This window comes from Manis pentadactyla, chromosome X, assembly GCF_030020395.1.
Source record: "Manis pentadactyla isolate mManPen7 chromosome X, mManPen7.hap1, whole genome shotgun sequence".
Classification (NCBI taxonomy): domain Eukaryota; kingdom Metazoa; phylum Chordata; class Mammalia; order Pholidota; family Manidae; genus Manis; species Manis pentadactyla.
In genome coordinates this window covers 82,131,954-82,158,672 of record NC_080038.1, presented here as the reverse complement: position 1 = coordinate 82,158,672, position 26,719 = coordinate 82,131,954, and the positions used below count along the sequence as shown (strand labels likewise).

The 26,719-nt window shown below is 42.7% G+C and overlaps 1 protein-coding gene across 1 annotated transcript; it reads right to left on the bottom strand.

Moving 5' to 3' along the window:
• Positions 1-730: 730 nt before the first annotated feature.
• Positions 731-1,780, bottom strand: LOC118934051 (39S ribosomal protein L35, mitochondrial-like). Its single transcript, XM_036929145.2, has one exon. It carries the CDS (start codon positions 1,757-1,759, stop codon positions 1,193-1,195), a length of 567 nt encoding a protein of 188 aa, XP_036785040.2. The 5' UTR covers positions 1,760-1,780; the 3' UTR covers positions 731-1,192.
• Positions 1,781-26,719: the final 24,939 nt, after the last annotated feature.

The window sequence follows — 26,719 nt, the reverse complement described above, 5'->3', positions numbered from 1 at the left end:
TCTAACTACTCAGTTAATTTAATTTTTCTCAGTGCCTCTTACCAGACCCTCTTCATGGAACAATGCTGAACTCGTGTCATTTCTAAAATGATTCAGATTACTTTTCTCCCCTTAGTTTATACAATGCATCTTTGGAAAGTTTGAAAAAGTTTATCCTTACAATTAGAAATATGGAATCTAATTCTATTAGACTACTTTTCTACTATTAGAGAAGTAGGTTAACTTTTAGAAAATACTGCATCTTCAACTTTTGGGTAAGAAGTTGTGTTCACTTGTACAGCCTCTTCTATTTCATGAATGGGCATACTGAAAGACTATTTCATATACTCCTTTCCATAAAAAATCCTATTTTAATAAACTAAGTGAGAACAGTAATGAGCACAATGAACCTAGTATGTCACAATGGGTATTGCCATCCCTTGTCTACCTTTAAGTGAAACTGCTCACATAACTACTTTTTGCTTCATGTGAACCTGCTAACACAACCAGTGGGAAAGGGTGGGCTCCTGACCTAAGAACAGCCAGTCCCTACATTGGTCAATGATCCTTGATGAGACCTGGTGTAAAAAGATAAGCTGGAGTAGTTTGAGGCTCTTGACATTAGGAACTGGAGTAGGGGCTGAGGATCATGTTGTAGAAAACAACCTGAAAGGTGCACATTAGAGTTACCATGAAGGAGTAGGAACTGACTCACACACATGGCAGACCCCAAATCTAAAAACCCACCACTTCCTGTTGCTGAGGCCTCTAGAGGTGGATCAATATAATTTCTGCTCTTCCGGATGCCTGGCGGTTAGTTCTGGTGGGAGATGGGGCTGGTGGGGTGGTTCCTGAGTTTCCAGGTACGCACCCTTAAAATAATGTCACACTGCTTCAGTTAACTTGCTTTTTGTAGTCTTCCTATGTCTGTCCTAACTTGGATTCCTTGCAACTAAATAAGCCTAACTGGAAGAACTAATTAAGCCATTACCATTTGTTAAAATAATCAACAATTTTAAACTTGTCTGTTCTTGAACAGATCTGGGAATATTTAATCCATTAAGTTTTAAAACTTTCATAGTTTAATATTGGTATCATATGTTTCCATGCCAATTGGCATAATTTATATCAAATATTAACTTACTCATTTTTGCAAAGACATCACATACACAAATATACATATTCAATAACTGAGAATCATAAAATTTTTGGTCTATACTTTCAAGTTTGTTCGATCATGATACTTCTGATAAGGATCATCAGCATACCAGTTACGCCTCTTCCAGAAAGACGTTGTCATTTTATCTAAGAGCTTACTCTGGGTTTTATTGCAGAACACAAATTCCCTCAGGCGTCTTTTTCTTGCAGGCGTCTTTTTCCAGAATTTTTTCTTATAACCAGCCTTCCTCCTTAGCCAAAGGCCAGAATGAAATTGAAGAAACCTATCGATGACAGCTTTCACAGTCTTTCTCTTGCCTTTTTGTGCGCTGAAGTACGTTACAGTTCTGACTGGTAGCTTCAGGACATTTGAAAGCCAGGGGGTCACTCTATTGAGGATTGTTGCAGTATGCCCACATGTCAGGTTCCTGACGGATGTGGTAAGTCTGGGAGCAGATGAAACAAATGGTGTCTGCATATAACGAAACTGTCGGGTGGACAGTACAGAACTAAGGCAGGCATTCTTGGCACAGTTTCCATAGGCTGAAGACATCAAAATATTCAGGGGCCGTAAGATTCCTGACGCGGCTCTCACGGCACGGGTGAAGGCGGGGGCTGCCATCTTGCCTCCACGCCTACGGCAACCGCTTCCAATTTGTATGCTTTTTATTTCTTTATATTGTCTAATTTATCTGACTAGGACTTCCAATATCATGTTGAATAAAGCAGCAGGAGTGAACATCCTTTTCCTGTTCTTTATTTTAGAGGAAAAGCTTTGTTAGGTAAAATATTCTTTTATGGTTGTTTTTTTTTCCCCAGCATTTAGGATATATCAGCCCACTCTCTCCTGACATGCAAGTTTTCTGTTGAGAAATCTGATTATAATATACAGGTGTAGGTACAGGTTAGTCAATCAGTTGGAAGATTGCAGGTTAGGTATCCTACAGTTTATGGGTGGGACTCTCAGTGGAGTCTGTGTGCCAGTTAGTAGCATCCATGGTTGCTTCTTGAAATCAATGCGGTGGCTGTTCTAAGTCCCTTCCCCTTTCCATGATCCAAGTTCCCCTCAGATTATGCTGCTTTGCTGAAATGTTCAGCAATCTAAGTAAGAAAACCCAGAAGTTGGCCTTTTGACCAACATCCTGTAAAGCTGAAAAAATTAGATAGTAACTGTATTCTCACTTTTTCCTATGGGTAACATGAAGGAATGAGGGGGTGTCTCAAGACTGAGTTGTACCACCTTGGGGGAGGAATGTCGTGGTTAAAATGAAACTGTTCTTCTTACCCTCTTCAATGCACTATTAGACTTTTTGCTCAGATAGCGTACTAGAATCTAAACACTGTACTCCCAGGTTTGCTCAAAGTTCTATCCATCCAGGGAAGGTTCTCAAAATCAGTATTTCTATAAAGGTGTGAAAGCTGGAATCTCAGATACCATCTTTTTGATCCTACTCCTCAAGGACACTTTTCAATTAGTGAAGTTGTCACTCAGCTTTAAAGTTTAAAAAAGAAAACTCCAAAGTTTTATTTAAAAAACTATTTCATAGGGCCAAAGTTTTAATTTTCTCTTCCTATTTAGTGTATGGACATTATTTTTAGCCAAATAATGTGTGTGGGGGGAGGGAAGTTGTTAGCAAAGATTGTGATGATTTTTTTAATTAAACTTTTTATTTTCATGTACTCATAGATCACATGCAGTTGTAAGAAATAATACAAAGAAACCCTGTGTACCCTCCACCCAGATCCCCCAACACCCACTATGGTCACATCTTTAAAAACTACAGTACAGGACTTGAGAACCAAGATGGCAGCGTGAACAGAGCAGCGGAAATCTTCTCCCAAAACCATATATATTTTTGAAAATAAACAAATAAAACTCTTTCTAAAAGAGAGACCAGAAGACACAGGACAACAGCCAGACGACATCCACACCTGCGAGAACACAGCACATCGCGAAGGGGGTAAGATACAAGCCGCGGCCTGGTGGTACCTGAGCGCCCCTCACCCCAGCTCCCTGAGGGAGGAGAGGAGTCAGAGCGGGGAGGGAGAGGGAACCCAAGACTGCTAAAAATCCAGTCCTAGCCATCCGCACCAGAGCGCAGACACACAGTGCATGCGTGGGGTGCTGGAAACTAGGGAAACAGGACAGTAAGACCTGTGAGCGGGTCCCCACAGCTGGCGCACCCAGGACAAAGAAAAGTGAGTGCTTTTTGAAAGTCTTAAAGGGACTGGGACCTCACAGCTGGACGGAAGCAACCCGGAACACAGCCCAGCAGCGGGGAATCCCAGGGAACTCCAAGTGCCCTAACCCCCGGGACAGCAGTGCAGCTCGGAGGACCCTCATGGCAATAAAAAGCCTCCCACCCTTTCCTCCTCCAACGTGGCTCTGCCATATTGGAGAAGCAGCCTGAGGCTGGCCACACCCATAGCAACCATGGAGCTTAACTCCACAGCAGCCGCGGAGCTTCAGAGCAGCCGGGCAAGAATGAGAAACCCCACGTGCATGCAGCTACCCAGCACAAGCCGCTAGGGGTCGCTGTTCTCCCAGAAGAGGAAGGCCACACACCAGCAAGAAGGGACTTTCTCTTAGCCAACACACATGCCAGCTCCCCACGAATACCTCTATCACCATGGAAAGGCAGAATAATTTGATACAGACCAAGATCACAGAGGCAAACTCTGAGGAGGAGATCGACCTAACCAATCTCCCTGAAAAAGAATTAAAAATAAAGCTCATAACTATGCTGATGGAGCTCCAGAGAAATATGCAAGAACCAAGGGATGATGTCCAGAAGGAGATTACAGAAATGAAACAGTCTATGGAAGGATTTATAAGCAGAATGGATAAGATGCAAGAGGCCATTGATGGAATAGAAACCAGAGAACAGGAATGCATAGAAGCTGACACACAGAGAGATAAAAGGATCTCCAAGAATCAAAGAATATTAAGAGAACTGTGTGACCAATCAAAAAGGAACAATATCCGCATTATAGGGGTACCAGAAGAAGAAGAGAGAGAAAAAGGGATAGAAAGTGTCTTTGAAGAAATAATTGCTGAAAGCTTCCCCAAACTAGGGGAGGAAATGGCCTCCTGGACCACAGAGGTACACAGAACTCCCATGACAAGGAATCCAAGGAGGGCAACACCAAGACACTTAAAAATTAAAATGGCAAAGATCAAAGACAAGGACAGAGAATTAAAGACAGCCAGAGAGAAAAGAACGGTCACCTATGAAGGAAAACCCATCAGGCTATCATCAGAATTCTCAACAGAAACCTTACAGGCCAGAAGAGAATGGCATGATATACTTAATGCAATGAAACAGAAGGGCCTCGAACAAAGAATACAGTATCCAGCACGATTATCATTTAAATATGAAGGAGGGATTAAACAATTCCCAGACAAGTAAAAATTGAGGGAATTTACCTCCCACAAACCACCTCTACAGGGCATCTTACAGGGACTGCTCTAGATGGGAGCACTCCTAAACAGAGCACAGAACAAAACACCCAACATATGAAAAATGGAGGAGGAGGAATAAGAAGGGAGAGAAATAAAGAGTCATCAGACCGTGTTTATAATAGCTCAATAAGCGAGTTAAGTTAGACAGTAAGATAGTAAAGAAGCAAACCTTGAACCTTTGGTAACCACAAACTTAAAGCCTGCAATGGCAGTAAGTACATACCTTTCAATAATCACCCTAAATGTAAATGGACTGAATGCACCAATCAAAAGACACAGAGTAATAGAATGGATAAAAAAGCAAGACCCATCTCTATGCTGCTTACAAGAGACTCACCTCAAACCCAAAGACATGCACAGACTAAAAGCCAAGGGACGGAAAAAGATATTTCATGAATACAACAGGGAGAAAAAAAGCAGGTGTTGCAGTAGTATCAGACAAAATAGAACTCAAAACAAAGAAAGTAACAAAAGATAAAGACGGACATTACATAATGATAAAGGGCTCAGTTCAACAAAAGGATATAACCATTATAAATATATATGCACCCAACACAGGAGCACCAACATATGTGAAACAAATACTAACAGAACTAAAGGAGGAAATAGAATGCAGTGCATTCATTTTAGGAGACTTCAACATGCCACTCACTCCAAAGGATAGATCCACTGGACAGAAAATAAGTAAGGACACAGAGGCACTGAACAACACACTAGAACAGATGGACCTAAAAGACATCTATAGAACCCTACATCCAAAAGCCACTATTTACAATAGCCAAGAAATGGAAGCAACCTAAGTGTCCATCAGTAGATGAATGGATAAAGAAGATGTGGTATATATACACAATGGAATATTATTCAGCCATAAGAAGAAAACAAATCCTACCATTTACAACAGCATGGATGTAGCTAGAGGGTATAAATAAGCCAGGTGGAGAAAGACAAACACCAAATGATTTCATTCATATGTGGAGTATAGGAACAAAGAAAGACTGAAGGAACAAAACAGCAGCAGAATCACAGTACCTAAGAATGGACTAACAGTTACCAAAGGGAAAGGGACTGGGGAGAATGGGAGGGAAGGGAGAGACAAGGGTGGGGAAAAAGAAAGGGGGCCTTACGATTAGCATGTATAATGTTGGGGGGGCATGAGGCGGGCTGTGCAACACAGAGAAGACAAGTAGTGATTCTACAGCATCTTACTATGCTGACTGACAGTACTATAATGAGGTTTGTGGGGGGGACTTGGTGAAGGGGGAACCCTAGGAAACATAATGTTCTTCATGTAATTGTAGATTAATGCCAAAATAAAAAAAAATAAAAAATAAAAACACCCCAAAAAACTACAGTACAATATCACAGCCTGGATATTGAATTATCATTGCTATACAGTCTTATATTGGTTTTAAATATACCACATAGTTGTTCAACAGTTACCCATATATTAAATACTAACCACCATTACTGAAGTTATTATATCAACATAGAAAGATGTTACAAAATCATTGACTATATTCTCCATGCTGTACTATTATCCCTGTGACCAACTCATATTATGATTAAGAATTTTTGTACCCCTTTATCCCCCTCATGCTTTCAACCAACCCACCCCAAACTCTCCCCCATGATAACCACTAGTCCTTTTTCAGTGTCTATGAGTTATGAGTCTACTGCCATTTTGTTCATTCTGTTTTCTTTTGTTTTTAAATTCCAAAACTAAAAGAAATTATACGGTATTCATATGTCTCTTCCTGGCTTATTTCCCTGAGCATAATACCCTCTAGATCTATCCACATTGCTGCAAAAAACAGGATTTCTTTTGTATGGCTAAATAATATTCCATTGTGTATATCTATCAACTTTTCCTATCTATTCATCTATTGATGGAAACTTAGATTGCTTCCATATCTTGGCTATTGTAAATAATGTGGCAGTAAACATAGTTGTGCATATATATTTTCAAATCAGGGATGTTTTTCTTTGGGTTAATTCCTAGAAATGAAATTACTGGATCAAATGGTATTTCTATGTTTAATTTTTAAAGGAACTTCCATACTGCTTTCTGCAGTGGTTGTACAAATTTACATTCCCAGAAACAGTGTAGGAGGATTCCTATTTCTCCACGTCCTCTCAAACACTTTCTATTTCTTGTTTTTGGATAGCAGAAATTCTGACTGGTGTGAGACGATATCCCACTGTAGTTTTAATTTTCATTTCCCTGATGATTAGCAGTATGGAGTGTCTTTTCATGTGCCTGTTAGCCGTCTATATTTCTTCTTTGGAGAAATGTCTGTTCAAGTCCTCCACCCATTTTTTAATCAGGTTTTTGTTGTTGTTGAGGCTTATGAGCTTTTTATATATTTTGGATATTAATCCCTTATCAGATAAATCATTCATAAATATATATTCCCATACTATAGGATGCCATTTTGTTCTGCTGATGGTGTCCTTTGGTGTACAGAAGCTTCTTAGTTTGATAAAGACACATTTGTTCATTTTGATTCTGTTCCTCTTCCCCAAAGAGACATGTCCAGGAAAAAAACTGCTCATACTTATATTCAAGAGATTTTTGCCTATATGTTCTAAGAGTTTCACGGTTTCATGCCCTACATTCAGTTGCTTGATCCATTTCAAGTTTACTTTTGTGTATGGAGTTAGACAGTAATCCAGTTTCATTATCGTGCATGTTCCTCTCCAGTTTTCCCAACACCGGTTATTGAATAGACGGTCTCTTCCGCATTGTATATTCATTGCTCTTTTATTATATATTAATTGACTGTATATGCATGGGTTTATACTTGGGCTCTCTATTGTGTTCCATTGTTCTATGGGTCTGTTCTTGTGCCAGTACCATACCATTTTAATTACTGATGCTTTGTAGTATAACTTGAAGTTAGGGAGCACAATAAACCCAGTTTTGTTCTTTCTCAGGATTGCTTTGGTTATTCAGTGTCTTTTGTGGTTCCATATGAATTTTAGAACTATTTGTTCTAGTTCATTAAAAAATGCTGTTGGAATATTGATAAGTATTGCAGTGAATATGTAAATTGCTTTGGGCAGGATGGTCATTTTGACATATTAATTCTTCTTATCCATGAGCGCAGGATAGATTTGCACTTATTTGCGTCTTTAATTTCTGTCATGAACGTCTTATAGTTTTCAGAGAATAGGCTTTTCACTTCCTTGATTGTGTTTATTCTTAGGTATTTTATTCATTTTGATGCAATTGTAAGTGGAATTGTTTATTGTTTTCCTGATTTTTCTAATTCATTGTTGTTATATATGAATGCAACAGATTTCTGAGTATTAATTTTCTATTTGGCAACATTGCTGAATCCAGTTAATTCTAATAGGTTTTTGATGGCATCTTAGAGTTTCTCTATATAGTATCATGTCATCTACAAATAGTGACCAATCAACCTATTCCTCACCAATTTGGAAGTCTTTTATCTTTGTGTTGTCTGATCACCAGGACTAGGATCCAGTATAATGTTGAATAAAAGTGGTGAGAGTGGACATCTTTCTCTTGTTCCTGACCTTAGAGGAAAAGCTTTCAGCTTTTCTCAATTGAGTATGATGTTAGCTGTGAGTTGATCATATATGGCCTTTACTATGTTGAGGTACATTCCTGCTGTACCCATTTTGTTGAGGGTTTTTATCATGAACGGTTGTTGAATGTTGTCAAATGCTTTTTCAGCTTCTATTGAGATGGTCATGGGTTTTAATCCTTCTTTTTTTTAATGTGGTATATAGTATTGACTGATTTATGAATATTATACCATCCTTGCATCCCTAGAATACATCTCATTTGGTTGTGATGGATGTTCCTTTTGATATATTTTTGAATTTGGTTTGCTAATATTTTATTGAGGATTTCTGCATCTATGTTCATCAAGGACATTGGTCTATAATTTTCTTTTCTTTTGCAGTATTAGAGTGATGATGGCATCATGGAATGAGTTTGAAATATACCCTCCTCTTCTATTTGTTGGAATACTTAAAGAAAGATGGGTATTAGCTCTTCTTTAAATATTTGTTTGAATTCAGCTGAAAAGCCACCTGGTCCTGGCATTTTTTTGTATGTAGTGTTTTTATTAAAAATTCAATTTCATTGCTGGGGATATTTCTGTTCAGATTTTCTGTTCTTCCTGGATCTATCTAGGAAGGTTGTGTTTATCCAGGAGTTTGTCTATTTCTAGGTTGCCTAATTTATTGGCACATAATTTTTCACAGTATTCTCTAATAATTCTTTGTGTTTCTGTGGTATTATAAGTTGTAATTATTCCTTCTTAATTCCTGATTCTCTTTTTTCTTGATAAGTCTGGCTAGAGGTTTATCTGTTTCATTTTCTCAAAGAACCAGCTCTTGCTTTCACAATTGTTAAAAATTGTTTTGTTCTCTATTTTATTTATTTCTGTTCTGACATTTATTATGTCCCTCCTACTAACTTTGGGCTTCATTTGTTTTTCTTTTTCTAGTTTCTTTAAATGTGAATTTAGACCGCTTGTTTTGAATTATTCTTGTTTAGTGATGTAAGATTATTGCTATGTACTTCCTTCTTAGAACTGCTTTTGCAGGTGTTTAAGTTTTGGACTGCTGAATTTTACTTTTCATTGATCACCATGTATTGCTTGATTTCTATTTTAATTTGGTCATTGATCCATTGGTTGTATAGAAGCATGTTTTTTAGCCTAAATGTATTTGTAGGCTTTCCCATTTTCCTTATATAATTTATTTCTAGTTTCATACCATTGTGGTCTGAGAAGCTACTTGATACAATTTCAAAATTTTTTAAGTTATTGAATCTCCTTTTGTGACCTCATATATGATCTATTCTGGAGAACATTCTATGTACACTTCAGAAAATTGTGCATGCTATTACTTTTGCATGGAATGTTGTATAGTTATCTAAGTCCATCTTATCTGATATATAGTTTCATGCCTCTCTTTCATTAGTTATTTTCTGTCAAGTATATGTCTATTGATGCAAATGGTATATTAAAGTCCCCTAAAATGAATGTGTTGCTTCTATTTCCCTTTTTAATTCTGTTAGTATTAGTTTTACATATTTAGATGTTCCTATGTTGAGTGCATAGATATTTATAATGGTATTATCCTTTTGTTGGACTGAGCACTTAATCATTATATAATGTCCTTTGACTCTTGTTTACTTTGCCTTGAAATCTATTTTTGTCTTACATAAGTACTGCAACTACTAGTTTTTCTCCCTCTTATTTGCATGAAATATCTTCTTCCATCCCTTCACTTTTAGTCTTTGTATGTTTTTGGGTCTGAAATGAGTCTCTTGTAGGCAGCATATAGATGGGTCTTGTTTTTTTATCCATTCTTTCACTCTTTTTCTTTTGATTGGTGTATTCAGTCCATTTACATTTAAGGTAATTTTGATAGGTATGTACTTATTGCCTTTTTATTTTATTTTTTCTGATTTTTAAAGTTCCACTCTAATCCTTTATTTCTTTCTTATACACTTTTCTTGTTGTTTGATGGGTTTTTTAGTGTTGTGGTTGGATTTCTTTTTAACTTTTGTGTATCTGTTATAGGCCTTAGGTGTGTGGTTACCATAAGGTTCAAGGATAGTTTCCTGACTATATAAAAGTCAATATTAAGTTGCGGATTGTTGTTCTTCTTTCTTCTTCGTCTTCATCCTCCACACCTTGCATATTAGATGTCAGGCCCAGATGGTGCCTCACTCCCAGAACTCGATGACAGGGGACCGGCAGTCAGCAAGTTGGTCACATGTAAGGTTGGCGAGGCTGGCATTGGCACAGTCTTCATGGCGGAAGATCTCCATGCAGTTGGGAGTGTTCCAAGTAGAGCCACATGTGACCCAGGGCACTGTGGTTGTGAAGGACTTTACCAGGTAATACAAGTCCCAAGTCAACACCATGATGTAGTAGGTGTTGCAGTAGAAGACCATCACCATGGAGGCACAGCCCAGGCCTGGGATGAGGGGAGTGGAGTCCTGTGAGGGCTCTTCTCTGGCCAGCTCCTTGCTGCCCACATAGTCCACACTACCAGGCCCTGCCAGTGGTCCCTGACAAGCAAATAGAAGCAGGAAGATTGGGGAAGAACACTGCAATCTGAAGTACCACTGAAACAGTGGTGACTTTAACAGTTTTTCCCCCTTCCATATCCTCAGTTCAGTGTAGCATGAAAGTTAGAAGTAGGCAATGGTGTGGACATAGAGAGCTCTAGTTCTAACTTGAGGAGAGGGAAAGGGAATAGTAACTCTCAGAGAGACTGAAGGAAATCCCCGGTTTTTCTTTTTTTTTTCCTCCATTTTTTCACATTCCAATCCACAGGGAATCCTACAGAAGCAGCAGTGGTAACAGAGGCCGCAGTGAGAATGGCAGCTGTGGGGGACTTGAAGTGCCTAAACTCCAACGGAAGGTAACCTTCTTCGGTGATTGTAAGAGCTGTCATCCCAAGAGGGTGGAGGCACACACAGATGACTCCCCCACCTACCCAACCCCCTACCACCTCCACTGCCTTGATCTTCCTGCTATGTGACACCAGAAGAAGGCAAAGGCACAGTAAGTGTGTGGCAGACAAGGGTAACTGAAGTCACAGCTTTCTAACTAGAAGATTGAGGGAACCAAAAAGTACTGGAGAGACTTCTGAGAGGGAGGATCTCAGGAAAAGAAATCTGTAAAGCTGTATATGAATTTCTGGAATGACCCCTAAGTTGTGTATTCATGGGTGTGATCCTTTCCAACATAACAAAGACTTTGGAAACTGAACTAAGGGATAGACCATGCCAGGTCATGCTTCACAGAACCACATAGGATTACAAAGTCTTTGAAAATAAAACTGACATTAAAAACACAAATCATAGAGGGCTGGTCAGAATGTGTGGCCTGAACCCAAATGAGTGGGGGAGAAATGAGCAAAGCCTTAGGGACTTGTGGGAATATAATGAAAGAGCCAACATTTGTCTCACTGAAGTGTGCTAGAGGAGAGGGAAAAGAGGGTGGGGCTGAAATGGCATTCAAAGAAATAATGCCTGAAAGTTTTTCAAGTGTTGAAAAAGATATAAACCTACCGTTTTGAAAAGGTGAGTGAACCACAAAGAGAATAAGCCTAAAGAAATGCACACAAACATACATCTCAGTCAAACTTTGGAAAACTAAAGACCCAGAAAAAAATATTGAAAGCAATAAGAGAGAAACAACACCTTACTTGTACAGGGAAAAGCAGGTAGAATGACAGTGAATTTCTCATCAGAAACCATGGAGACCAGAAGGAAGTGGCACAACACTTCTCAGTGGTGAAAGAAAAGAACCAGAATCCTCTACTAAGTGAAATTATCCTTCAGGAATGCAGAGGAAATCAAGACATTCTCAGATGAGGGGCAAGTAGGAGAATTTCTTGCCACCAGACTTACCCTTATCCCACTGAAAGAATTTTCCCATATAAGAATCCACTAGGCATGTAGAAAATATTGGCTGAGTGATGTGCTCACCAGTGCCCTCTAATATGCACATTTATCATACTGATAAATAATGGAAGAATACCTCTCAGAATTCCCCATGGGCCCAAAGTACAAATCTGGGCTGGTTGCTGCCTCCTGTCCCTCCACTGAAACTGCTCTTGCCAAGGCCCCCAGCAACACTCGCATTGTCTAATTCAATGAATACGTCTTATGCTTATCATTTTGGAACTCAAAAATGTTCTTGAGTTTGTCACTTCTTGCCCTGTTCTTCTTCTGTCTTCATTCTGACCCTTCACTCTCTCCTTCTTTCATCTGATTCTCTCCCAGTCCTCTCTCTCTCTCTTTTTTCTCTGTGCAGACACTCCTCCCATCACCTTACAAGAATTTTCTTCTTTCACCCACCCCTTACAAGAACTTGCCCTTCATTCCCTTCTGTATTCTCTCTGTGTGCTCACCCTGCATGATCTCACTACATCCTTGTCCTAAATAACTATCCTGATGACTAGTAAATTTGTGTCTCCAGCCATGACCATGCTCTTGACATCCCAAGCCATTTATCCTTCATCTCTGTCTGGGTAGCTTACAGACCTCTCAAATCTCACATACTCCAAACTGAACTCATCTTCCCACCAATACCTGGACCTTCTCCTTCAGCCCCTTATATCCACAAATGGCTCTGAAGTCCATAATTCCCTCACCCTGCCCTTGGGGACTCATGCCAGAGCCTCTCCTTTCCTTCCCCCACCAATACCCTGCTTTTACACTTGCCTAACTTCTATTCATCCTTCAAATTTCAGCTTGGACACCAATTTATGCAGGAATATATTCTCAACCCCACAAGTCTATGTAAGTTACTTCTCCTAGGTGTTCCTATAGCACATTGAACTTCCCCTCTCATAGAACTTATCACAGCATAGTGTTGTAATTGTCAGGTTCTTTGTCTGTATCTTCCACCAGATTACACACAGGGACCTGATCTACATTGCTCACTGGTATTTCCTCAATGCCTACCACAGTCCCGGGCTACAGTAGTCCCTTGATAAATATTTGTTGAAGGAATGAACAAATAAATCATCAAGTCTCCAACTAGGTTCAACAGTATCAGAAATATGTAGTGAACACTTATTATGTGTTATTTAATTACCTAAATTAAAAAATTTGTGTCCTCCAGTGTTGTCTACCAATGCAATAATAGGTTGAGATATCTGTCATTCCTTGACTGGTATACTGCAACAGCTCTCTAGCACCACTTTCAATCCTCTCTGCTCTATTCTCCACAGCTGCCAGGATGATCTTTCTTGGAAACAAATCAGATCATGTCAGTCCCAAGCTTAATGGCCATAGTGGGTTCACTATAGCTGACAAGGTATTCCAAAACCTGAGCATAAAAGAACAGAACCTCTGTGTCTTCACTCCTGCTTGGCTCTTCTCCAGCCACATCAACTGTGACTCTCACAGGCACCCAGCTCTCCAGCCTCAATGAGTTAATTGCAGGTCCCCCCAAAGGCCTTGGCTTCTCATCATGCTACAGATCCCTTCACAAATGCACATTGTCCTCAAGCGGCTTGCCTGATTCACTCCTATGCTTTCAATAAAATGTTTATTGACCATTCATTATAGACCACAACCAAGTGGCATTTAGTCCATGAATGTTAGCTTGGTTGAACATATGAAAATCATTTAATGTAATACACCACATAAATAGAATTTAGGGGGTTGGGGGAACCTCATGACCATCTCATAGATGAGGGGGGTAGGGAAGCATTTGGCAAAATCCAATACCATTTCATGAAAATAAATTTAATAAAATAGGAATAGAAAGGAACTTCCTTAACCTGATAAAAAGCCCTTATGAAAAACCCACAGATAACATTATACTTAACAGTGAAAGAGTGGTTGCTTTCACGCTCACACCAGGAACAAGATGAGGATGTCTGTTCTTGCCACTTGCATGCAGCACTGTACTCAAAAATCCTAGTCAGGGTAATGAGGCAGGAAAAACAAAGAAAAGGCATTGAGATTGGGAAGGAACAAATAAAACTATATGGGTAGATGACATGTTCTTGTAGATATAAAACAGTTAAAGAATCTACCCCAAAGCACAACAATCTGTTTGAGTATGCAGTGGATGAGCTCAGCAAATCTGCAGCATCCCAGATCAGTGTGCACCAACCAGCTGTATTTCTTTTTTTTTTTTTACTTGAAGTATCATTGATATACAATCTTCTATTGGTTTCAAGTATACAACACACTGGTTCAACAGTTACCCATATTATTAAATCCTCACTACCCGACCCCCGCCACTGTAGTACAGTTACTATCTATCAACTCAGAAAAGATGTTACAGAATCATTGACTATATTCTCCATGCTGTACTACCATGAACATGACCAACTTATATTGAGAATAAGAATTATTGTGCCTCTTTATCCCCCTCACCTTCCCCCCAACATGTGCTCCAACCCCTTCCCCTTGATAACCATTAGTTAGTTCTCAGTGTCTATGAGTCTACTGCTCTGTGGTTCCTTCACCAATCCATTGTATTTCTGAGCAATAGCAGTGAAAAATCAAAAAATGAGGTTAAGACAATAACTCCTTTTACAGACTCATCAAAAAGAACAAAATACTGAGGAATAAATTTAAGAAGAGATGTGTAAATCTTGTACTCTGAAAACTGAAAGAAATTACAGAGGACCTAAATAAATGAAAAGACACCCCATGTTAGTGGATTGAAGATTTCGTATTGTTAAGTAGCTCATAATCCCTAGGGCAATATGGGCAGATTCAATGACATGCCTCTTAGAATCTAGTCTGGCTTCTCTGTAAGAATGGACAAACAGATCCTAAAACTCATATGGAAATGCAAGGGGCACAGATGGCCGAAAGAATCTTGAAGAAGAAGAAAAAGTGGGAGGATCCATCACACTTCCCAATTTCAAAACTTACTGTAAAGCTACGGCAATCCTAAAAAGCATGGTACTGACATAATGATAGACCTTTAGTTCAATGCTTTAGAATTAGCACCAGAAATAAGCCTATATGTCTATCAACAGTTGATTTTCAATAAGGGTGCCAAGGCCATTCAACGGAGGAGTGAAAAGCCTCTTCAACAAATAGTGCTGGGACAACTGGATATCCACAGACAAAAGAAGAAATTTGACCCCCAGTCTCACACCATGTACAACAATTAACTCTAAAATGGATCACAGAGCTAAATGTAAGGGCTGAAAGTATAAAACTTTTGGAATAAAACATAGGTGTAACTCCCCATGACCTCGGATTAAACCAAGGTTACTTGACTATGACAGCAAAAGCATAGCTGCCAAAGTCAAACAAACAAACAAAAAAGATGAATTGTACACGATCCAAATCGAAAACTTTTGTGCAACAAAGGACTCTACCTAGGAAGTGAATGGACAGCCCACAGAATGGTACAAACATTTGCAAATCATGTATCTGATAAGGGTCTATCTTCCAGAATGCATGAAGAACTCTTACAACTCAACACCAAAAATAAAAAAGGCAAGCAACCCAGTGAAACAACTGGCAAAGGTCTCGAAAAGGCATTCCTCCAAAGGAGTTATAAATGGCCAAGAGGCACATGAAAAGATGCTCAAAATCATTAGTGGATAGGGCAATGCAAACCTAAACCACCATGAGATAGCACTTCACACCCGTGGTAGGGCTATTATAGTCAAGGCAAGGCAAAAGAAAGCAAAACAAGCAGAAAATTACAAGTTTGGGGGAGGATGTGGAGAAACTGGGATCTGCATTCACTGCTACTAGGAACGCAAAATGGTACTGGCGCTGTGGGAAATCAGTTGGGAAGTTCCTCAGTCAGGTAAACATGGAATTACCATATGATCCTGCTATGCCAGCCCTAGCTGTATACCCACAAGAATTGAAAACAGGTGTTGGAACAGAACCTTGTACAGGAATCATCACCGCAGCACTGCAAGGTGGGAATCACCCAAATGTCACCAGATGATGAATGGATACACAACACGTGGTCGACCCCTGGTCTAGAGAATGTTATTCAGCCATGAAAAGGGACGGAGAGCTGATTCATGCTATGGCGTGCAAGAGCCACAAGGCAAACGTTATGCTGAGTGAAAGTGGCCAGAGAGAGCAGGCCACCTATTTACTTCTGTGAGGCCATTTGTAGGAAGACTCCAGAATAGACAAGCCTCCATGGACAGGGAGCAGGTTCAGAGCTGCCTTGGGGAAGAGAAGTCAGTGGGGGGAGTGCCTGAGGAGTTCGGGGGTTGCTTTTTGGGGTGGTGCCATTGTCTCGGGACTAGATAGCTGTGATGGATGCCCAACATTATGGGTGTATACTTGGTGCCACTGGATCGTATCCATTTGTCGTTTCTCCTGTCCAGTGTGAAGTGAGAGTCCCCTCAGAGAAAGGTGCCAGAGAGCAGGGTGCGCAGGCTACTGCCGGCACCTCTTCCTTGCAGGCCCAGGCCCGCCAGGGGTCAATGCAAGAGCAGTGACCTCACAGGATGTAAGGCACAAAGCGTGCGCCTCGACCTCTGAGGGGCCGGTCTGTGGTTGCTAGGATATGGAGTAGCAGCGTGAGTGCCAGCTGTCCTGAGAGGTTGGGGCCAAGTGTAGTACTGCACCGCATCCCACCGCACCTTGTCACCCTGCAGCACATCCCACTGCACCGGACTGCACTGCACCGCACCGCACCACAGAGCTATGCCAGTCTGAGAAAACACACCCAACGCCCGACATGCCCCGGGATAGGAAGCGTCGAGAGTCGTTTGGTGGCCACAGGAGGACTCACTCCCGCACCACCCGAGCCAAGCTGCTGTTATCGGTGAGCCATATGTAGTGCCTCCTGTGGGAGGGACACTATGCCCAGCGCCTGTGGCAGAGGCGACCTTCCTAGAGGCCATCACCCAGTACCTGATGGCCAAGGTCTTGGGGCTGGCACGCAACGAGGCCCAGAACTATGGCAGGAGGTGCATCACCCCAGAGCTCGTGGACTTGGCGGTCCCCAACAATCCACTTTTCAGCAGGTTCTTTGGGTTGACTACCATCTCCCAGGTGGCCCCAGCCTTGGAGTAGCTGCTCAACACGACCTGAGTTCCCGAGCCTTGGCCAACAGGCAGCAGGCCCGCTCATAGCTGGCACAGTCCCAGATTGGCTGGTGCCCTGGGCAAAGTCGTTGACACTCAGTTAAGTGTTTAAAGAAATCCATGTGCGTGTTTCAGTCACTTTGTGTGGGAGGTGGTTGTGGGGCCTCCCTCTTTGGAGGGATGGGGGTTGTGGGGGCCTGGCACAGTGAGAGACAGGGGACAGGAACTGGAGTGGAAGATGATAGAGAGATGCAGTTTCTCTTGGTGACAGTGCAAGTGGTTGCCCTGGGTGGGAAAGGCTGGCTGGGGTGGGAATGGGGTAGAGGGTCAGGCTGGGTGTACAGAAGACTCCCCATTGGCTCTGAGAAAGTGGGAGCCCAGTGAAGTAGCTGGAAGGATGGCATTCATAGGGGCAGAGCTCAAGACCATGACTGCAGTGTCGTGATAGGAGAAATGTGCAATGGCAACTTGGGGGCAGGATGGAGGAGTGTACAGAGCGGTTGGCACCTCCCAGTTGAGGGCGCCCAGAACCTCCTCGGCTCACCTTGTAGAGCTGCAGGGCTTTGCTCCTGCAGGAGCAGGAGCCCATGTGGGATGAGCCAGCAGAGGCCAAAGCCACAGGGAGCTGTCCTAGTGCTGGTGCTCCACCTCTCCTCCTGCAGCCCTTGCATCCAGCTGGGCCCTCCTGGGCACCTGAATGGGCCTGGTCCAAACCTGTGGCTGGGCCTGAGGGCATCACAGTGTGTGTGTCTGGAGCCTGGGAGCCCCAACCAGAGGCGGCAGGGCTGGTGGCTCCACTGCCTGCTGCTCCCAGCATGCACAGCACCACTGCCCCCTCCCCTGGGCTGGCAGAACGGGATGGCATGGTGTGATGTTGCCCTGAGTAAGAAACGGTGCCAAAGGAGCAAGGTCCAACTGTCCCGGCTCCCCCTGGGACTGGCCTTGGGGCTCCCCATGGGCAGGCAGGGCCTGGGAGTGACTCCTGCTCCACACCCCTGCTCCTGAGGCTGGGCCCTTGCTTGTGCTGACTTGGGCCACATGTGGAGCCCAGAGGGAGGGACCAGCTGGGGGAGCGAAGGTGTGGGGCAGGAGTCACTCCCAGAACTCGATGACAGGGGACTGGCTGTCAGCAAGCTGGTCACATGTGAAGTTGGTCAGGCTGTCATTGGCACAGTCTTCATGGCAGAAGATCTCCACGCAGTCGGAAGTGTTCCAAGTATGGCCACACATGACCCAGGGCACCGTGGTGGTGAAGGACTTCACCAGGTAATACAAGCCCCAAGTCAACACCGTGATGTAGCATGTGTTGCAGTAGAAGACCATCACCATGGAGGCACAGCCCAGGCCTGGGATGAGGGGAGCGGAGTCCTATGGGGGCTCTTCTCTGGCAAGCTCCTTGCCGCTCACGTCGTCCACCCAACCAGGCCCTGCCAATGGTCCCTGCTGGGCCTCTGATCTCCTGCTCCCGCGCAACCCCACCCCCACCCCATTTAACCAGATCACTCTCTGTCATGCTCTAGGGTGCAAGTCTCCCAACACTGGGTTAACTCCCCAGTCTGTGCCTCCAGCTCCCAAAATCATCCCCTGCTCTTGGCCTCACCTCCTGCACCCTCCCCAGACCCGGGCAGAGTCTGGCTCCCTTGTGAACATTAGTTAAGTCCTGTTGATTTCCTAGCCTCACACACCTGTCCCCTTCTCTTAGGTCCCACTGCCACCACGGTGGTTGAGGGAGGGACAAGCCTCCAACTGGCCCCCTCAGTGGCCTCTGGTACTCAGCAGCAGGGGGGCTTTCTGGTGACCTGGGGTGGTGTGGGAGACAGTCACCTGCTCAGTGGGCGACCTCAGCAAGTCACTTCACCTCTCTGTATCCCAGCATCTTCCAGGATGGTAATAGCAGGACATGCTGCCTAGGGCCTTGTGAGATGATGGGGGACCCTGCCCAAACACAGAAAGGGCTGTAAGGTGGCCTTCACCATTAGTCCTTCCCTTCAGACACTGCACCTTCCACGGCTCTATTCAAGTGCCTTGGGCTGGCTCTCTGATCTTGGGAGAGAGGGCTCCCGCGGCTTCTCCTGCCATCATCTCTGGAGTCCAGCCACCCTCTGCTCAGCCCAGTGAGCCAAGAGTGCTCAGCAGGGCCTGTCACTAGCCCTGCTGGGCCTGGGTGTCCCTGCCCTGGTGGAGATGCTGAGCCACGGCTCTCTCCCTGCCTGCCCAAGTTCACTGGGTGGTGTGCGTGTCCTCCAGCTTCCCACTCAGGACTTAAGGGGCCATCCTCAGGCCTCAGGAGAAGGGAGGTCCAAGCAGGCTGGTAATAGGTGAAGGTGCTCAGGGTGCTTTCACAAAGCCTTAGGGTTGGGTTGGTGGAAACTGACAACATGGTGGAAACCAACCTTGCTTGGGGCCTGTTTGTGCATGCATGCCCGGGAGCCCACGGTGCACCACACACCAAGGGGCGGGGCTTCGTGAGGGATCCCGGGCTCTCTCCAGCTCCAACAGGGTCTCCGGGTCGGTCCATGGCAGGACAGGCCAATCCTATGCCAGGAGTCATGCCGGAGGCCTGATTGCTGCAGTCGCACAGGGCTTCTCGTGTTGCCATGTGGGCGAATGGGAGGAGCTTTGCAAGGAAGCCGCTGTCTCTCAGCGGTAGGCATCAGGGTGTGGTCTTGTCTGCCATGGGCTCCGAAGGGAACAACAGCGCAGCAGCCATGCAGGCCCCAGATGGTGGTGCGGGCAGTGCAGAAGGCCATGGTGGCATGGATGGCACGGCAGGCAATGCTGGAGCTTCTGGTGGCCATGGTGCCCATGGAATCCTTGGACATGGTGGCCCTGGTGACCCACATGGCCAGCATGGTGCAACTGCAGCTGCTGTTGCTGTTGCTGTTGCTGCAGGGGCTGCACTTGGCCGCCAAGGGTGAGGCAGAGAGCCCACCCCCACAGCCAGAAGGCCAGGGACCCAAGTCCATCAACTGTATCCTTTAGGAGGAACCCACTGTGGCCAGGGAGGCATGAGGGGCAGAGCAGGGGCTACAGAAAGAGGAGTGGGGTGGGGATTGGTAGCAGCTGGAAGGGTAAGGCCGGAAGGAAGTGGGAAGAAGGGCAGGGTGGCTTGATGGGGTAGGAGGAGCAGGCTGGGCTGAGGAGGCAAGAGTGTAAGGAGCATGGAAGGATGGCCTGAGGGTTGGACTGAGGAGATGAAGGCAGGGTGGAGGGGGTTCCAGGGCCACCCTGGGGTGGGGAAGCAGGCCTGGCACTTCAAGGAAGCCAGAGGCACAGACAGAGTTGGTGGCAAATGGTTCCTTAACTGTTTGTCCACCAGAACCCTCAGAGTGCTGTTTCCATCTCCCATAGAGGCAGAGATCGCCTGCGGATACCTGGCTCACTATGAGGAACTTCACGTTCAGGCCATTCGAAAGGCGCTCTCAGTGAATGGCAGCTTCTTGGTTGTGTCAGTTCTAGAAGGGCCTGCCTGGGGTGGGGGTGGTGACAGGTGATAGGCCAACCTCAGATGGAGGGGAAATTTTATGGGTATGGAGAGACACCCACGTGTTGGGTCTTCAGAAGCAGTGCCCTGGGTCTAGGCAAGAGTTCTCACTGTAAACTTGATTTTCATTCTCCACTTCCAGCAGGTGGAAAGCTGAGGATGCTGGCCTCCTTCAGATTTTCTTCACTACCTTTCTCCAACACCTTTCCCTGGTGATGCGGATCATGCGGCCCTTTGGGCCCCTATTTCCCACTTAGTTTCTACCAGACAAAGGGCTCTGAGGCTCCATCTTGTGCTCCATGCCTGGCAGTGCATCCTTTCCTCAGGCACTGATTCCTGCAATAGTTGCCACTTTGTTCTTGAAGCCTAATTTTTTGCCCATACTGGCCCTTGGGTGCTCAGGGCCCACTTGTTTGGTTCCCTTGTTGCTGCAGGAGGGAGGTGGTTAAATGTTTGTTACTGCAGAAAGTAAAACTGAGCTAGTATGCTGTGTCTGAGTTTATTTTCAGCTATAGTACCTGAAAATATGCTTTGGTCCACAGGTTGGAGGGGAGGTCTGGAATTGAGGTATTAAAGTGGTATAAGGTAGGTGAAGACAATTTAGCAAACTGGAAGAAGCTAAAATCAATTAAGTCTTGCTGTTCAGCATTGAGTGCTATTACCATTTCAGAATGCTTTGTTACTTTTATATTGCATTTCACTTTTTAAATTAAGGTATCATTAATATACAATGTTATGTTGGTCTCAAATGTACATCACACTGGTTTAACAGTCCCCATTATCAACTTATACTGTGATTGTGAATTATTGTGCTCCCTTATCCTCCCCCACTCCTTGATAACCATTAGTCACTGCTGTTTTGCTGCTTTTGTTTTGCTTTGTTTTACACTCCACAAATGAGTGAAATCATTTGGTAGTTGTCTTTCTCTGCCTGGCTTCTTTCACTGTGCATAATACCCTCTAGAGATGCATTCCCTGTTGTTTCAAATGTCAGGATTTATTTTCCTTTTATGGCTGAGTAATATTCCATTGTGTATATATACCATGTACTCTTTATTCTTTCTTCTATTGATGGACACTTAGGTTGCTTCCATATCTTGGCTACTGTAAATAGTGCAGTGACAAACATAGGGGTGCATATGTCTTTTCTAATCAGGGATCTTGTTTCCTTTGTGTAAACTCCTAAAAGTGGAATTACTGGGTCAAATGGTATTTCTATTTGTAGTTTTCTGAGGAACCTCCATATTGCTTTCCTCAAATGTTGCATCAATTTGCATTCCCACCAAAAGTGTAGGAGGGTTACTCTGTCTCTGAATGCTTGCTAGCATTTGTTGTTTCTTGTCTTTTGGATGCTGGCCATTCTGACTGGTGTGAGGTAGTATCTCATTGTGGTTTTAATTTGCGTTTCCCTGATGATTAGCCATGTGGAGCATCTTTCACATGCTTGTTGGCCATCTGAATTTCTTCTTTGGAGAAGTGTCTGTTCAGATCCTCCGCCCATGTTTTAATAGTGTCATTTACTTTTTGGATGTTGAGGCATGTGAGTACTTTATATATTTTGGACGTTAACCCCTTGTCAGATATGTCATTTACAAATATATTCTCCCATACCATAGGATGCTTTTCACTGTGCTGATGGTATCCTCTGCTGTACAGAAGCTATTTAGTTTGATATGGAACCACTTGTTCATTTTTTATTTTGTCTCCCTTGCATGAGGAGATGTGTTCAGGCAAAAGTTTCTCGTGTTTATATATTCAAGAGATTTTTGCTTATGTTTTCTTCTAAGAGTTTTATGGTTTCATGACTTACATTTAGGTCTTTGATTCATTTAGAGTTTACTTTTGTGTACGGTGTTAGACGACAATCCAGTTTCATTCTCTCACATGAAATTGTGCAGTTTTCCCAGTGCCACTCGATGAAGAGGCTGTCTTTTTCCCATTGTTTATTCATGGATCATTTATTGTATGTTAATTTACCATATATGTGTGGGTTTACATCAGGGCTCTCTGTTCTGTTCCATTGACCTATGGGTCTATTCTTGAGCCAGTACCAAATTGTCTTGATTACTGTGGCTTTGTAGTAGAGCTTAAAGTCAGGGAGCATAATCTCTACAGCTTTATTCTTCTTTCTCATGATTGCTTTGGCTGTTCGGGGTCTTTTGTGGTTCCACATGAATTTTAGAACTATTTGCTCAAGTTCACTGAAGAATGCCATTCGTAGTTTTGATAGGCAGTGCTTTGAATCTGTAGATTGCTTTAGGCACGATTGTCATTTTTTTTTATTTTGGTATCATTAATCTACAATTACAGAAAGAACATTATGTTTACTAGGTTCCCCCCTTCACCGAGTCCCCTCCACATACCACTTCACAGTAACTGTCCATCTGCATAGTAAGATGCTGTAAAATCACTATTTGTCTTCTTGTGTTGCGCAGCCCTCCTGATGCCCCCCATGCAGTATACATGCTAATTGTAATGCCCTCTTTCTTTTTCCCTGCCCTTGTCCCTCCCTTTCCACCCATCATCCCCAGTCCCTTTCCCTTTGGTAACTATTAGTCCATTCTTGGGTTCTGTGATTCTGCTGCTGTTTTGTTCCTTCAGTTTTCCTTTGTTCTTATACTCCACATATGAGTGAAATCATTTGGTACTTGTCCTTCTCTGCTTGGCTTATTTCACTGAGCATAATATCCTCTAGCTCCATCCATGTTGTTGCAAATGGTAGGATCTGTTTTTTTCTTATGGCTGTGTAATATTCCATTATGTGTATGTACCACTTCTTCTTTATCCATTCATCTACTGACAGACATTTAGGTTGCTTACATATCTTGGCTATTGTAAACAGTGCAGCGATAAACATAGGGGTGCATCTGTCTTTTTCAAACTGGAGTGCTGCATTCTTAGGGTAAATTCCTAGGAGTGGAATTCCTGGGTCAAATGGTATTTCTATTTTGAGCATTTTGAGGACCCTCCATACTGCTTTCCACAATGGTTGAACTAGTTTACATTCCCACCAGCAGTGTAGGAGGGTTCCCCTTTCTCCACAACCTCGCCAACATTTGTTGTTGATTGTCTTTTCGATGATGGCAATCCTTACTGGTGTGAGGTGATATCTCATTGTGGTTTTCATTTGCATTTCTCTGATGATTAGCGATGTGGAGCATCTTTTCATGTGCCTGTTGGCCATCTGAATTTCTTCTTTAGAGAACTGTCTCTTCAGCTCCTCTGCCCATTTTTTAATTGGATTATTTGCTTTTTGTTTGTTGAGGCGTGTGAGCTCTTTATATATTTTGGATGTCAATCCTTTATCAGATCTGTCATTTATGAATATGTTCTCCCATACTGCAGGATACCTTTTTGTTCTATTGATGGTGTCCTTTGCTGTACAGAAGCTTTTTAGCTTGATATAGTCCCACTTGTTCATTTTTGCCTTTGTTTCCCTTGGCCGGGGAGATATGTTCTGAAGAAGTCTCTCATGTTTATGTCCATGAGATTTTTGCCTATGTTTTTTTCTAAGAGTTTTATGGTTTCATGACTTACATTCAGGTATTTGATCCATTTTGAGTTTACTTTTGTGTATGGGGTTAGACAGTGATCCAGTTTCATTCTCTTACATGTAGCTGTCCGTTTTTGCCACCACCAGCTGTTCAAGAGACTAATTTCCCCATTGTATGTCCATGGCTCCTTTATCAAATATTGATTGGCCATATATGTTTGGGTTAATGTCTGGAGTCTCTAATCTCTTCCACTGGTCTGCAGCTCTGTTCTTGTGCCAGTACCAAATTGTCTTGATTACTGTGGCTTTGTAGTAGAGCTTGAAATTGGCGAGGGAGATCCCTCCCACTTTATTCTTCCTTCTCAGGATTGCATTGGATATTCAGAGTCTTTGACTGTTCCATATGAATTTTTGAACTATTTGTTCCAGTTCATTGAAGACTGCTGTTGGTAATTTGATAGGGATTGCATCGAATCTGTATATTGCTTTGGGCAGGATGGCCATTTTGATGATATTAATTCTTCCTAGCCAGGAGCATGGGATGAGTTTCCATTTGTTAGTGACCTTTTTAATTTCTCTTGAGTGTCTTGTAGTTTTCAGGTTATAAGTCTTTCACTTCTTGGTTAGGTTTATTCCTAGGTAATTTATTCTTTTTGATGCAATTGTGAATGGAATTGTTTTCCTCATTTCTCTTTCTATTAGTTCATTGTTAGTGTATAGGAAAGCTACAGATTTCTGTGTGTTAATTTTGTATCCTGCAACTTTGCTGAATTCCGATATTAGTTCTAGTAGTTTTGCAGTGGAGTCTTTAGGGTTTTTTATGTACAATATCCTTTCATCTGCAAATAGTGACAGTTTGACTTCTTCTTTACCAATCTGGATTCCTCGTATTTCTTTGTTTTGTCTGATTGCCGTGGCTAGGACCTCCAGTACCATGGTGAATAACAGTGGGGAGGGTAGGCATCCCTGTCTTTTTCCCAATCTCAGAGGAAAAGCTTTCAGCCTCTCACTGTTCAGTATGACATTAGCTGTGGGTTTATCATATATGGCCTTTATTATATTGAGGTACTTACCCTCTCTGCCCATTTTGTTCAGAGTTTTGATCAAGAATGGATGTTTAATTTTGTCGAATGCTTTTTCAGCATCTATGGAGATGATCATGTGGTTTTTGTCCTTCTTTTTGTAGATGTGGTGGATGATGTTGATGGATTTTCGAATGTTGTACTATCCTTGCATCCCTGGGATGAATCCCACTTGGTCATGGTGTATTATCCTTTTGATGTATTTTTGAACTCGGTTTGCTAATATTTTGTTGAGTATTTTTGCATCTATGTTCATCAGGGATATTGGTCTGTAGTTTTCTTATTTTGGGGGTCTTTGCCTGGTTTTGGTATTAGGGTGATGTTGGCTTCATAGACTGAGTTTGGGAGTATTCCCTCCTCTTCTATTTTTTGGAAAACATTAAGGAGAATGGGTGTTTTGTCTTCTCTGTATGTCTGATAAAATTCCGAGTTAAATCCATCTGGCCCGGGGGTGTTGTTCGTGGGCAGTTTTTTTATTACTGCTTCAATTTTGTTGCTGGTAATTGGTATGTTTAGATATTCTGTTTCTTTCTGGGTCAGACTTGGAAGGTTGTATTTTTCTAGGAAGTTGTCCATTTCTCCTAGGTTTTCCAGCTTGTTAGCATATAGGTTTTCATAGTATTCTCCAACAATTCTTTGTATTTCTGTGGGGTCCATCATTATCTTTCCTTTTTTGTTTCTAATTCTGTTGATGTGTGTTGACTCTCTTTTTCTCTTAATACGTCTGGCTAGAGGCTCATCTATTTTGTTTATTTTCTCGAAGAACCAGCTCTTGGTTTCATTGATTTTTGCTATTGTTTTATTCTTCTCAATTTTATTTATTTCTTCTCTGATCTTTATCATGTCCCTCCATCTGCTGACCTTAGGCCTCATTTGCTCTTGTTTTTCCAATTTCGAGAATTGTGACATTAGACTATTCATTAGGGATTGTTCTTCCTTCTTTAAATATGCCTGGATAGCTATATACTTTCCTCTTAAGACTGCTTTTGCTGCATCCCACAGAAGTTGGGGCTTTGTGTTATTGTTTTCATTTTTTTCCATATATTGCTGGATCTCCATTTTAATTTGGTCATTGATCTATTGATTATTAGGAGCATGTTGTTAAGCCTCCATGTGTTTGTGGGCCTTTTTGCTTTCTTTGTTCAATTTATTTCTAGTTTTATACCTTTGTGGTCTGAAAAGTTGGTTGGTAGGATTTCAATATTTTGGAATTTACTGAGGTTCTTTTTGTGGCCTAGTATGTTGTCTATTCTGGAGAATGTTCCATGTGCACTTGAGAATAATGTGTATCCTGTTGCTTTTGGGTGTAGAGTTCTATAGATGTCTATTAGGTTCATCTGTTCTAGCATGTTGTTCAGTGCCTCTGTGTCCTAACTTATTTTCTGTCTGGTGGATCTTTCCTTTGGAGTGAGTGGTGTGTTAAAGTCTCCCAAAATGAATGCATTGCATTCTATTTCCTCCCTTAATTCTGTTAGCATTTGTTTCACATATATTAGTGCTCCTGTATTGGATGCATA